This window comes from Hyla sarda, chromosome 3 (genome assembly GCF_029499605.1).
Source record: "Hyla sarda isolate aHylSar1 chromosome 3, aHylSar1.hap1, whole genome shotgun sequence".
Lineage (NCBI taxonomy): Eukaryota > Metazoa > Chordata > Amphibia > Anura > Hylidae > Hyla > Hyla sarda.
The window spans coordinates 238,524,682-238,538,702 of record NC_079191.1 but is presented as its reverse complement, the minus strand read 5'-3'; the positions used below and the strand labels follow the sequence as shown (position 1 = coordinate 238,538,702).

The following is a 14,021-nucleotide window of genomic DNA, read 5'->3' as shown; positions in this document are numbered from 1 at the left end:
AATTTGGGGGGGCGGAACTTCCATATAATTTATTTTACATAATTTTTTTAATTCAAATTTTCCTGTTAAAATGAGGGTGGGTGTTGTACACCAGTGCAAGTCATATGTGGGAAGATAAAAAAGACAATCCGCACTCACCACCGGGTTTGGCAACTCGCGTTCCTATGTGGAAATGACCGCTGGATCAGAGGAGGACATCACTTGTGTGCGCTCAGAGGCAATAACCGGCTTTTTCGCGCACTTGTGCTTCATTCGGCCACACCAGTGCAAGTTATACGCCGATAAATACGGTATAACACTCCAGGCTAAAAAGTTAAGCTATTGCCCTTTGCGGTCTAGTTAAAAAATTTGAAAAGTTTAAAAATGAGACGTGCACAGTTTAACCCCTTAACGACGCAGGACGTATATTTACGTCCTGCGCCGGCTCCCGCGATATGAAGCGGGATCGCGCGGCGATCCCGCATCATATGGCGTGGGTCCCGGCGCTAATCAACAGCCGGGACCCGCGGCTAATACCACACATCGCCGATCGCGGCGATGTGCGGTATTAACCCTTTAGAAGCGGCGGTCAAAGCTGACCGCCGCTTCTAAAGTGAAACTGAAAGTATCCCGGCTGCTCAGTCGGGCTGTTCGGGACCGCCGCGGTGAAATCGCGGCGTCCCGAACAGCTGATCGGACACCGGGAGGGCTCTTACCTGCCTCCTCGGTGTCCGATCGACGAATGACTGCTCCGTGCCTGAGATCCAGGCAGGAGCAGTCAAGCGCCGATAATGCTGATCACAGGCGTGTTAATACACGCCTGTGATCAGGATGAGAGATCAGTGTGTGCAGTGTTATAGGTCCCTATGGGACCTATAACACTGCAAAAAAAAAGTTAAAAAAAAGTGTTAATAAAGGGTTACACTGTTTAAAAAAAAATAAAAATAAACATATGTGGTATCGCCGCGTGCGTAAATGTCCGAACTATAAAAATATATAATTAATTAAGCCGTACGGTCAATGGCGTACGCGCAAAAAAATTCCAGAGTCCAAAAAAGCGTATTTTGGTAACTTTTTATAACATTAAAAAATGAATAAAAAGTGATCAAAAAGTCAGATCAAAACAAAAATCATACCAATAAAAACTTCAGATCACGGCGCAAAAAATGAGTCCTCATACCACCCTGTACGTGGAAAAATAAAAAAGTTATAGGGGTCAGAAGATGACATTTTTAAACGTATAAATTTTCCTGCATGTAGTTATGATTTTTTCCAGAAGTGCGACAAAATCAAACCTATATAAATAGGGTATTATTTTAACCGTATGGACCTACAGAATAATGATAAGGTGTAATTTTTACCGAAATATGCCCTGCGTAGAAACGGAAGCCCCCAAAAGTTACGTTTTTTTTTCGATTTTGTCGCACAATGATTTTTTTTTCCGTTTCGCCGTGCATTTTTGGGTAAAATGACTAATGTCACTGCAAAGTAGAATTGGCGACGCAAAAAATAAGCCATAATATGGATTTTTAGGTGGAAAATTGAAAGGGTTATGATTTTTAAAAGGTAAGGAGGAAAAAACGAAAGTGCAAAAACGGAAAAACCCTGAGTCCTTAAGGGGTTAAAAAACAGATCATACCCATGTGAGATGTTGGTCTCAAAGAGAGTAGTGTTTTAATCGTGACACAAAAAGTCGAAGTCATAATATTTCTGATTTTTCTAAAGTAGCCTGACTTTTACAGGAATATAAAAAAAGCAAAAGCTAATTACACCTCCAAAGTATCTGTATTAAAAAACACGACTCATTTGTTCACAGGAACTCTTACATGTTTCAAAAGGTGCATTTCATAAAACATAGCAATATACAGGTAGGAAGAGGCCTTGTTTTAACTCTGCATAAACTATGTTTTATGCATAAAATAATCATATTTTATTGTCTTTATGTCACCTGTGGATAGTTTAATGAGTGTCTTTCAAACTATTAAAGGGGTACTCCGGGGAAGTTAAGAAAAATAAAAATGCCCCAAAGCCATCACAATACCTGTTATGTGTCTCCTGTAGTTATTCATGTGATTTTGGCAGTTATTTTGGCCCCTGATGTCTCCTAAATACTTTTTTTTCCTTATCTGCAGCATAGACTACAACTCCCAGAATTCAGCTCTGTGTAATGGCTGCCAGCCAACTGCTTTCACTATCTGTGTGCAGGCTTACACTGCAGCTCTCTCACACACACACACACACACACACCCACACACCCACCCACACACCTACACTCACACCCACCCACACACACACACACACACACACTGGGGGAGATTTATCAAACTGTGTGAGAGAAAAAGTGGAGGGATTTTCCCACATCAACCAGCTAACAAGCTGAGGTAAAGTGAAAGCTGAGCTGTGATTGGCTGCATATGGGGAAATGTCTCCACTTTTTCTCTCACACAGTTTGATAAATCTAGGCCACTGTACAAGTCTTTTCTTTTATGCCACCTCCTGCTATGAATTTTTTTGTGTTCTAAATGGCAGCATATTCAAAAGAAAAACAGCAGCTACGGTATGTGCTCAGTTGTGACTAAGAATCTTCACTGCTTTTCTCTCACAAGCTCCTCACACAGGGAGGGGACGTGTGTCTGTGCAGCCAGAGCTCTAGCTCAATCAGAAATCAGACAGAAATCAGGTGATGTTGTCTTGATGGGAGGGGCTGCTCTCACTGAGGAGACAACGTGGATCTAAAAAATGAATTTTTCTCACACTTCTTCCATGTTAGTGACAGCTGAAAGAGGAAAACTGTTGTATATAGCTAATGAATGATATTTAATGCATAGGTTGGTAAGAGGGAAAGGATGGGCTATGGATTTAGTTCCCCGGAGTACCTCTTTAAGGAAATATCAATATAAACATCTCATATACATATATGGATTGACACATATTTATTTGTATTGACATATATATAAGGACACACACACATATACAGGTGTAATATGAGAGACAAAGAATAATATAAAAACATATGTTTATATGTAAAATGTTATTGGTTATAGATTTATTGATTGATTATCACACTTGATCAGGTCATCCAAACCACCTTTTTAATTTGAATTTAAATAGTTTTAGCACCTTGTTTGTATGTATTAATACATTAGATATTTGTGTTGTAAATTTTACTTAATCTGATGAAGGGGGAATGAGTTCCAAAAAGTGTTATTGTAACTATGTAACTATGCTGAAGTGTCCGGAAACCACATTGACAGTCCAGACCATTACATTGAGATAGGAACTGGCAGTGCAAATAAATTCTTCCTCTCTGCTTCTACATTATTTTTAGATGGGTCCCTGAACATAATACAATCGAGATGTTCCTGATTTCAAACATATGAGAGCCCAATGAAGTTAGTATTTGGCTGGGTTCAATCAAAAGTTATTACACAAGGAGCAATCCCCGTTTCTTATTCTAGTCTCCTCATTTAGCACCTGATGATCAATGACAATTATTATGGGTTTGAAGAGATAAGTTATTAGAATAGTAGAACTCTGCACAAGCCCAGAAGGTTCTCACTTTGAAAATAGCTAGTTTATACATTGAATGACTGCATGAGAATATTGGTATTATACAGTAAATTAATCCAGTCTATTGTGAACTAATACACTCACCTCTGCTGTTTTGGGGTTGTCACTGACATCTGTAATTTTCACAGGTGTAGAGCGTTGAGATACTGCCCCATCATCCTCCTTATCAGTTCCAGAGTCATCATCAGAACTACTAGACACAGCTTCCTCACTTGGGGGAGGAGGAGCACTTGCTGCAGTTTTGCGCTGTAATACAGTTTCTTCTCGGTTTGTGTTGCTGCTGCAAAAATAAGAAACAAATGTAACAATTTGACCTACAACAGATTTAATGAGAAATGATTATTTCAGTAACATGAAAATTAGAAAATACATAACTAAACATTCTTCAAAAACATGTATAAGATAAAAACTTGAATTAAACAATAGGCCATTTTCTTATTACATATTACTTTTAAAGGGGTATTACAGTAGAAATTTTTTTTTACATTCAACTAGGGGTTATTTAAAAGGAGAAAACAAGTGATACTTCTAGATTTCGCCTAAGTACCAGCAACATAGGGTCCCCAGTTACTGACTTCTTCCTTCTGCTTCCGAGATGTAATGTCACAGCAGGACCTGTCTACAAAGCTAATAACTGGCCAACAATAGACATTGCTGCTGCTAAAGGTTGGCTAACACTGTCTTGAAAGAAGGAGAATTTTTGTTGCCTGGACACTGTCATTTGGAAAAAAAACTTTTGAAATGTCCTAGCCATTTGTCAAAAGTTTTTGGCGGGGGTCTCAGTGTTTAGACCTGAACTGATCAGGAGAACGACCAGGAGAAGTTTGTGCTTAGCGTGTTATCTCCCGACTTCGTGTCACGTGACATGATTGAGGTTTGAACACTTGGCTTGGACATGTCAAAAGTGTTTCCAAATGACAGGTACTCTTAAGGGTAGGGTCACACATAACGGATCTACAGTGTACTTTACGCTGCGGATCCGCTGGTGACCCGACGCATAGTGTGTCTCCAGCTGAGACCAAAAGCTCACAGTGTACCCAGACATCGCAGAGCAGCCGCAATGTTTGAGTACATTGCGCATGCGTGTGGTGACTCACAGGCCCATGCGCGGCTACTTGGAACAGCGGATTGTCACTACAAGCAGGCCAGGGGCAGGGAGCTTTTGGTCACAGCTGGAGGGCACACCAAGGTCGAGTCACCAGCGGATACGCAGGATAAAATACGATGCGGATGGATCTGTTACGTATAACCCTACCATAAGTGTGCTGGAACAAGTATACAACCATATACCTCTGAGACCATTTATATCCAGTACAAACAAAGAATACAAGAGGTAAATATCAAACATAGAAGAGGGAAAAGGAGTCTTCAATAAACTCCACTGTCCCCATTAACATTATAGCCTAGATTTATCAATTTGTCTGAAACAAAAATGTGTGATCTTTGTCTCAGACAGATGGCGAAGAGCAAAAAAAAGAGAAAAAAAAAAAAAAACTGTATCTAAATCATGCGCTGCTGTCTCATTTACATAAGAATTCTTTAGCCGCCACAGTTGCACAGGACTTATAGGTTTATTTGGTAAGTACATAAATGGTCAAAGCATTTTAGCGCTCACATGGCCTTCTTCAGATCCAATAACAATTAACTTCTGGCATCCTGATCTAGCTCCACGTGCTGGTGAGTTGTATAAAATATACGTCACACTAGCATGTGTGGCCAGACGAGGACACCAGACATTGATTGTTATTAATCAGGCAGCAGCGCTCAATTTAGACCCAATTTTTTTCCCCTTGCCCTTTGCCATTTTCTGATCTGCACTGCAGGATACGCGGACAAGGATCATTGCCAAATGCATATACCTAAAACCTGTGTTCTCCATAGAGTTGTGCCTATCCAATAGCACAACTTGACAAGGTTAGTGTAGCACTATAGGTGTGGTGGCGGGTTAACTACTCCTCAAAATACTAAACTAGGGAGCACCCTGGCAGCTTTTCTTTTTTCTCCTCTGTCTCAGACAGATGGCAACCAATCCCAGCTCAACTTTTGTTTCTCAAAATAAACAGTCCCTCTCAGCTTAAAAGAAAAACAATAATACCGTAAAAACACATCAGGGAAGTGCTTTTTTGCATAAACGCAGTGCATCTGTGTTTTACATAATCTGCTATATTTGGGCGGTACTTGAATACAGTATACAGGGTGGGCCATTTATATGGATACACCTTAATAAAATGGGAATGGTTGGTGATATTAACTTCCTGTTTGTGGCACATTAGTATATGTGATGGGGGAAACTTTTCAAGATGGGTGGTGACCATGGCGGCCATTTTGAAGTCATACATTTTGAATCCAACTTTTGTTTTTTCAATAGGAAGAGGGTCATGTGACACATCAAACGTATTGGGAATTTCACAAGGAAAACAATGATGAGCTTAGTTTTAACGTAACTTTATTCTTTCATGAGATATTTACAAGTTTCTGACCACTTATAAACTGTGTTCAATGTGCTGCCCATTGTGTTGGATTGTCAATGCAACCCTCTTCTCCCACTCTTCACACACTGATAGCAACACCGCAGGAGAAATGCTAGCACAGGCTTCCAGTATCTGTAATTTCAGGTGCTGCACATCTCGTATCTTCACAGCATAGACAATTGCCTTCAGATGACCCCAAAGATAAAAGTCTAAGGGGGTCAGATGGGGAGACCTTGGGGGCCATTCAACTGGCCCATGACGACCAATCCACTTTCCAGGAAACTGTTCATCTAGGAATGCTCAGACCTGACACCCATAATGTGGTTGTGACCCATCTTGCTGGAAAAACTCAGGGAACGTGCCAGGTCCGAGCATTCCTAGATGAACAGTTTCCTGGAAAATGGATTGGTCGTCATGGGCCAGTTGAATTGCCCCCAAGGTCTCCCGATCTGACCCCCTTAGACTTTTATCTTTGGGGTCACCTGAAGGCAATTGTCTATGCTGTGAAGATACGAGATGTGCAGCACCTGAAACTACAGATACTGGAAGCCTGTGCTAGCATTTCTCCTGCAGTGTATATAGTAGTATATAGCAGTGTATATGGATGCTGGAAGCCTGTGCTAGCATTTCTCCTGCGGTGTTGCTATCAGTGTGTGAAGAGTGGCAGAAGAGGGTTGCATTGACAATCCAACACAATGGGCAGCACATTGAACACATATTATAAGAGGTCAGAAACTTGTAAATAACTCATGAAAGAATAAATACATTAAAACCAAGCACATCATTGTTTTTCTTGTGAAATTCCCAATAAGTTTGTTGTGTCACATGACCCTCTTCCTATTGAAAAAACAAAAGTTGGATTCAAAATGTCCGACTTCAAAATGGCCACCATGGTCACTACCCATCTTGAAAAGTTCCCCCCCTCACATATACTAATGTGCCATAAACAGGAAGTTAATATCACCAACCATTCCCATTTTATTAAGGTATATCCATGTAAATGGCCCACTCTGTATATTTCATAGAAAAGAAAAGACATGTGAGACACTGCACACGTGTATAGCAAAATAGCAAATGTACTGGGTCTTAAAAAGGCAAGTGTACAGCACACCATTCTAATATAGTAAGACAATTTAGCACTTTACAGGAGAAATGCAGCAATTGATTCTTTGGCAATGAGAGGCTTAACATTTATTCAGAGGTTCTTTAACCTTCACAGGAATTGCCTATAAATGTCATAACAGCTCCAAGCAGAACAGGCATATAGCTTTACAAATGCAATTATAACTGGATTTTCACCGCCTCTCACTTCCTACACAAAAATCATTGCCTTTGCTTATATATATATATATATATATATATATATATATATAAATTAGAGACTTGTATGATGAAAAATATAAAATATGTACACACAGAGATTGTTTGAAAGGGACATTACTAATAATTGAACAGATCTTTTAGAAGTCTGAATGATTTTAGAAGAAGACAGCAAAAGAAATATACAAAAAAAGAGAAATTGGCTGCTTTATGACCGTGTGGCAAACAGTGGGTTAACCTTAAAGTGCACAAGGGTGTAAGTGTGTCCAAAATGAGGAGGCTCTACTCAGTTTCCAATAGCAATCAGAAATCTATATAAATCACACTTGACACTTGAACAATTTTCTTTATTGTTCAATTTACATAGTACAAAAGTCGATCAGTGGACCATTAATTCGCATACTTAAATAGATACAAAAGTTTTTTCACCCAAAGTGCTCACTGAGTACGACAGTCCTTTTTCAGCTGACGGAATGAACTTCACCCTTCCACGGACATAACGGAGCTGACATGAGAGGAAGGAAGTGTGATTTGTATAGCTTTCTGGTTGTTTTATGACTGTGTGTGGTTTTCTGAATCTTCTATATACATAAAACTCAATGGGGGACATGTATCAAAGATTTTACCCCGGTTTTGTGTTTAAATTTTTGCGCAAAATTTTGCGCAAGCTGTTTTTTTTTTTGTGTACATTATGGTGGAGCATTTCCTCCAGATGTGTAGGTTTCAGTGTACCTTGGAGTGACATATAGTACGCACAAATTTATTAACTGCGTACATTTCATTTACCCACAGAAATCTTGCGCAATTACCATATTTTTAACACAAATATAAGCCATCTTGGACTGCACGTAGCAAGATGCTCTAAATCATTGATTCCATTTTTCAAAGAGTGGATTGCGGAGATTACTATATTTGCCCGCAATTTATGAAACTCATTGCGCTTGATTGATCTGCGCATAATTTTGAATTCGGCAAAAGGGGTAAACTGCTTCTACCATACACAAATAATGATACATGTCCCCCCATGTGTGTGTGTATGTTCCAGCATCATGTCCAAACTGCTAAAGATATTAAAGGAGTAGTCCAGTGGTGACTCAGTGGTGAACAACTTATCCCCTATCTTAAGGATAGGGGATAAGTTGCAGATCGCGGGGGGTCCGACCGCTGGGGCCCCCTGCGATCTCCTGTACGGAGCCCCAACAGCCCGGGGGAAGGGGGCGTGTCGACCTCCGCACGAAGCGGCGGCCGACACGCCCCCTCAATACAACTCTATGGCAGAGCCGAAGCGCTGCCTTCGGCAATCTCCGGCTCTGCCATTGAGATGTATTGAGGGGGCGTGTTGGCCGCCGCTTCGTGCGGGGGTCGACACCCGCTATCTGGGCCGAGAGCCGGGGCCCTGTACAGAGAGATCGCAGGGGGCCCCAGCGGTCGGACCCCCCGCGATCTCAAACTTATCCCCTATCCTTAGGATAGGGGATAAGTTTTTCACTACTGGACTACCCCTTTAACTTGAAACTTGGCACACATGTTACTTATATGTCAGCAACAAACATAGGATAGGTAATTTAACCCTTACCCACCCCCATTTGCCAGGGTCAGGGTTTTTATTTTAAGTCCCATAAAAGTCTATGGGAAATTTATGTTGCTGCATAATTTGCAAACAGCTGGAGATATTTCGATGCTTGGTCACATGTTACTTATATGTCAAATAAAAATATATAATAGTTAAATTAACCCCTAATCTGCCCCCATATGTGAAGGATGGGATTTTTGTTTCAAGTCCCATGCAAGTATATAGGACTTCTGTTGCCTTACTCCACAAGCTCCGCTCTGAATCTCCTGTTGAATGTGTCAGTCTGTCAAGCCACACCCCATCTCACAAAGACATGCCCACCTTTTAAGCCACTCCCCTTTTATTTTCAGCTTACAATATCTTTACTATGGGATATGGGGACGGGATATGGGGTCGTGATATGAGGACGGGATATGAGGACGGGATGCTGGGACGGGATACTGGCACCACTATGCCCTTCATTTGTCTCCTCACCTCTCCTGCACTTATCTTTTTTGTCTCTCATTTTGCTGTCTGATAGATCTCTCCTAGCTGACTAGTGGTTCAGCTGTAGTGACATTTGAACCAGTAATGTTATGAAATTCTAAAGGCCAAAAACAGTACTTTAATGTTTCTGCCACTGCTTCAATGATTGCCTACCAAGCATATACTTTAATATGACCGTGCTGTTTTTAATCTCCCATTAAGAAACTACCATTCTGAGCAGTTACCAAGGGAGACAGGTGACTGAGAATCAAGAAGGAAAACACCAAATAAGTACAGTGTATGAAGGGGTGAATTCAAATGAAAAAAAAAAAACTAACACTCTCTCCGTATTCTGAAGTGTAGTTTTCTAAGAATGCTACAAGAGCAAAACAAATCTATACGGAGGGAATGGAGTTTTAAAAATGCTTAAGATCTGTGATCACAAACCTTAGCAATGTGATATAGTGTTCTCATGTCTATCTTTAAACACACACACAAAAACCCAAACAATTTTGCTATAGGAACGCTTTAGTGTTTTAAAATTAATTCACATTTCTGTAGGTTCCTAAAATATTCTTTCAAAGTAGAAATCTAATAAAGCAAACAAACAGTGGTTTTCCCGATCCTTCATGTTTGTGGATTTCATAGGGGTCGAAAGGTGCGTCTTATTTACAGCAATATTTGCAAGCATACATCTTATAAAACAACACAGGATTGTGATAAGGGGGAGCAAAAAGGGGGAGAAAAAAGGTAGATCACATGAGATGACTTCATAATAAAACAAAAAAGAAAAGAAAAAAATTGCTAGGCTTGTTTTCAGCATATTTTTCACATTTAGCTTTATTTTAACCACTTAAGAACCCGTATGGTAATAGTACAGTTAAGACAGGAGTCATAAGAGATTATATATTACAGTAATTAAATCCTGTAAATACTATGTGGGATCAGGGGGCGAGATTGCAGCTGTAACAGTATGCATTTTGAAGCATTATGTACATAATCTAATCAGTTTCCCATCAAGTGGGACAAAAAAAAAAAATAAAATAAAAGGTTAAAAATAACTTTATTGGTTTAACCCCTTCCCCCAGAATGTCATATATAAACGCCGGGTTGTGCAGTGCGTTCGCGCATCCCGGCGTTTATAAATGACATTCAGTTAACCCGGCGATGCGCAGCATCACACGGGTTAACTGGCAGAAGTCCCGCTGTTTCCAGCAGGGGACAACTTCTGCTTGACCCCCAGGACCATCCATTGATGGTCCTGGTCAGCGATCACTGTGATTGGTCCCTGTGGACCAATCACAGTGATCTGGGGTGAAAGTTCAGATCCCCCGCACTGCCCGCCCCTGGAAGTCGGGCAGAACGGGGGACGAAGGCTGCAGGGGCTCGCGGGGACCTGCGGCATTCGGGGGGAACACGTGGGGACCGGCGGACTTACCTGATCCAGCGGCGGGACCGAGGAGCAGCGGCAGGACCGGCCACGTGGACGAGCAGCGACGGGTAAGTATGTGGTCCTCAGAGGCAGCAGTGAAGATCTTCACTGCTGCTTCTAGGAGTCTGAAAACTACAACTCCCAGCATGCCTAGACAGCCTTTCGCTGTCTGGGCATGCTGGGAGTTGTAGTTTTGCAACATCTGGAGGGCCCCCGTTTGGAGACCATTGTATAATGGTCTCCAATCTGTGCTCTTCCAGCTGTTGCAAAACTACAACTCCCAGCATGCACTGACTGTCCAGGCATGCTGGGAGTTTTAGTTCAGCAACATCTGGCCCTTCAGATGTTGCCGAACTACAACTCCCAGCATGCCCTTCAGCTGTCTGGGCATGCTGGGAGTTGTAGTTTTGCAAAAACTGGAGACACACTGGTTGGGAAACATTGTTTCTAACTCAGTGTTTCCTAACCTGTGTGCCTCCAGCTGTTGCAAAACTATAACTCCCAGCATGCACTAACAGACCATGCATGCTGGGAGTTGTAGTTTTGCAACATCTGGAGGGCCCCAGTTTGGAGACCATTGTATAATGGTCTCCAATCTGTGCTCTTCCAGCTGTTGCAAAACTACAACTCCCAGTATGCACTGACTGTCCAGGCATGCTGGGAGTTTTAGTTCAGCAACATCTGGCCCTTCAGATGTTGCCGAACTACAACTCCCAGCATGCCCTTCAGCTGTCTGGGCATGCTGGGAGTTGTAGTTTTGCAACAACTGGAGACACACTGGTTGGAAAACATTGTCTGTTTCTAACTCAGTGTTTCCTAACCTGTGTGCCTCCAGCTGTTGCAAAACTATAACTCCAAGCATGCACTAACAGACCATGCATGCTGGGAGTTGTGGTTTTGCAACAGCTGGTGCACCCCCCCTGTGAATGTACAGGGTACATTCACATGGGCGAGGCTTTTACAGTGGGTTTCTCGCATCTTGAGATGCAGCAAATTTTGCGCTGGGAAACTCGCTGTAATCCCCCGCCCATGTGACTGTACCCTAAAAACACTACACTACACTAATACAAAATAAAATAAAAAGTTAAAAACACTACATATACACATACCCCTACACAGCCCCCCTCCCCCAATAAGAACATCCGGTACACCACTGTTTCCAAAGCAGAGCCTCCAGCTGTTGAAAAACAACAACTCCCAGTATTGCCGGACAGCCGTTGACTGTCCACGCATGCTGGGAGTTTTGCAACAGCTGGAGGCACCCTGTTTGGGAATCACTGGCGTAGAATACCCCTATGTCCACCCCTATGCAAATCCCTAATTTAGGCCTCAAATGCGCACGGCGCTCTCACTTTGGAGCCCTGTTGTATTTCAAGGCAACAGTTTAGGGCGACATATGGGGTATCGCCGTACTCGGGAGAAATTGCGTTACAAGGTTTGGGGGGCTTTTTCTTCTTTAACCCTTCATGAAAAGGAAATGTTGGGGTCTACACCAGAATGTTAGTGTAAAAAAATTAAATTTTTTACACTAACATGCTGATGTTGCCCTATACTTTACATTTTCACAAGAGGTAAAAGGGAAAAAAGCCCCCCAAAATTTGTAACACAATTTCTCCCGACTACAGAGATACCCCATATGTGAGCGCAAAGTGCTCTGGGGGCGCACAACAAGGCGCAGAAGGGAGAGTGCGCCATGTACATTTGAGGTGATTTGCACAGGGGTGGCTGATTGTTACAGCGGTTTTGACAAACGCAAAAAAAAAAAAAAAACCACATGTGACCCCATTTCATTTCGTAAACGACACCCCTCACGGAATGTAATGAGGGGTGCAGTGAGAATTTACCCCCCACAGGTGTCTGACGGATCTTTGGAACAGTGGTCCGTGAAAATGAAAACTTGTACAGCCCACTGTTCCAAAGATCTGTCAGACACCAGTGGGGGGCAAATGCTCACTGTACCCCTTGTTACGTTCCTCAAGGGGTCTCGTTTCCAAAATGGTATGCCATGTGTTTTTTTTTTTTGCTGTTCTGGCACTATAGGGGCTTCCTAAATGCGATATGCCCCCAGAGCAAAATTTGCCCTCAAAAAGCCAAATATGACTCCTTCTCTTCTGAGCATTGTAGTTCGCCCATAGTGCACTTCAGGTCCACTTATGGGGTACCTTCATACTCAGAAGAGAAGGGGTTACAAATATTGAGGAGTATTTCCTGCTATTAACCCTTGCAAAAATGTGAAATTTGTGGGGAAACACACATTTTAGTGGAAATTATTATTTTTTTTTTTACATATGCAAAAGTCGTGAAACACCTGTGGGGTAATAAGGCTCACTTTATTCCTTGTTACATTCCTCAAGGGGTCTAGTTTCCAAAATGGTATGCCATGTGTTTTTTTTTGCTGTTCTGGCACCATAGGGGCTTCCTAAATGCGACATGCCCCCCGAGCAAAATTTGCTCTCAAAAAGCCAAATATGACTCCTTCTCTTCTGAGCATTGTAGTTCGCCCATAGTGCACTTCAGGTCAACTTATGGGGTACCTCCATACTCAGAAGAGAAGGGGTTACAAATATTGGGGGGTATTTCCTGCTATTAACCCTTGGAAAAATGTGAAATTTGGGGGGAAACACACATTTTAGTGAAAAAAAATTATTTTTTTTTTACATATGCCAAAGTCGTGAAACACCTGTTGGGTATTAAGGCTCACTTTATTCCTTGTTATGTTCCTCAAGGGGTCTAGTTTCCAAAATGGTATACCATGTGAGGGTTTTTTGCTTTTCCGGCACCATAGGGGCTTCCTAAATGCAACATGCCCCCCAAAAACCATTTCAGAAAAACGTACTCTCCAAAATCCCCTTGTCGCTCTTTCCCTTCTGAGCCCTCTACTGCGCCCGCCGAACAATTTACATAGACATATGAGGTATGTGCTTACTTGAGAGAAATTGGGCTACAAATATAAGTATACATTTTCTCCTTTTACCCCTTGTAAAAATTAAAAAATTGGGTCTACAAGAACATGCGAGTGTAAAAAATTAAGATTGTGAATTTTCTCCTTCACTTTGCTTCTATTAGTGTGAAACACCTAAAGGGTTAAAATGATGACTGAATGTCATTTTGAATACTTTGGGGGGTGCAGTTTTTATAATGGGGTCTTTTGTGGGGTATTTCTAATATGAAGACCCTTCAAATCCACTTCAAACCTGAACTGGTCCCTGAA

The 14,021-nt window shown here is 41.8% G+C and overlaps 1 protein-coding gene across 7 annotated transcripts in view; it reads right to left on the bottom strand.

The window, feature by feature from the left end:
- FIG4 (FIG4 phosphoinositide 5-phosphatase) overlaps positions 1–14,021 on the bottom strand; it is a 653,436-nt gene that overhangs the window by 198,926 nt on the left and 440,489 nt on the right. For 6 of the 7 annotated variants that reach the window (XR_008891311.1, XR_008891312.1, XM_056566306.1 and 3 more), the window contains exon 21: positions 3,634–3,829. Coding sequence is in view for 5 of the 7 variants with exons in the window: in XM_056566306.1 (XP_056422281.1) it covers positions 3,634–3,829 (196 nt within the window). In the remaining 2 variants the exon portion in view is untranslated. The remainder of the gene's footprint in view (positions 1–3,633; positions 3,830–14,021) is intronic. The other variant, XM_056566309.1, reaches the window with a different exon arrangement.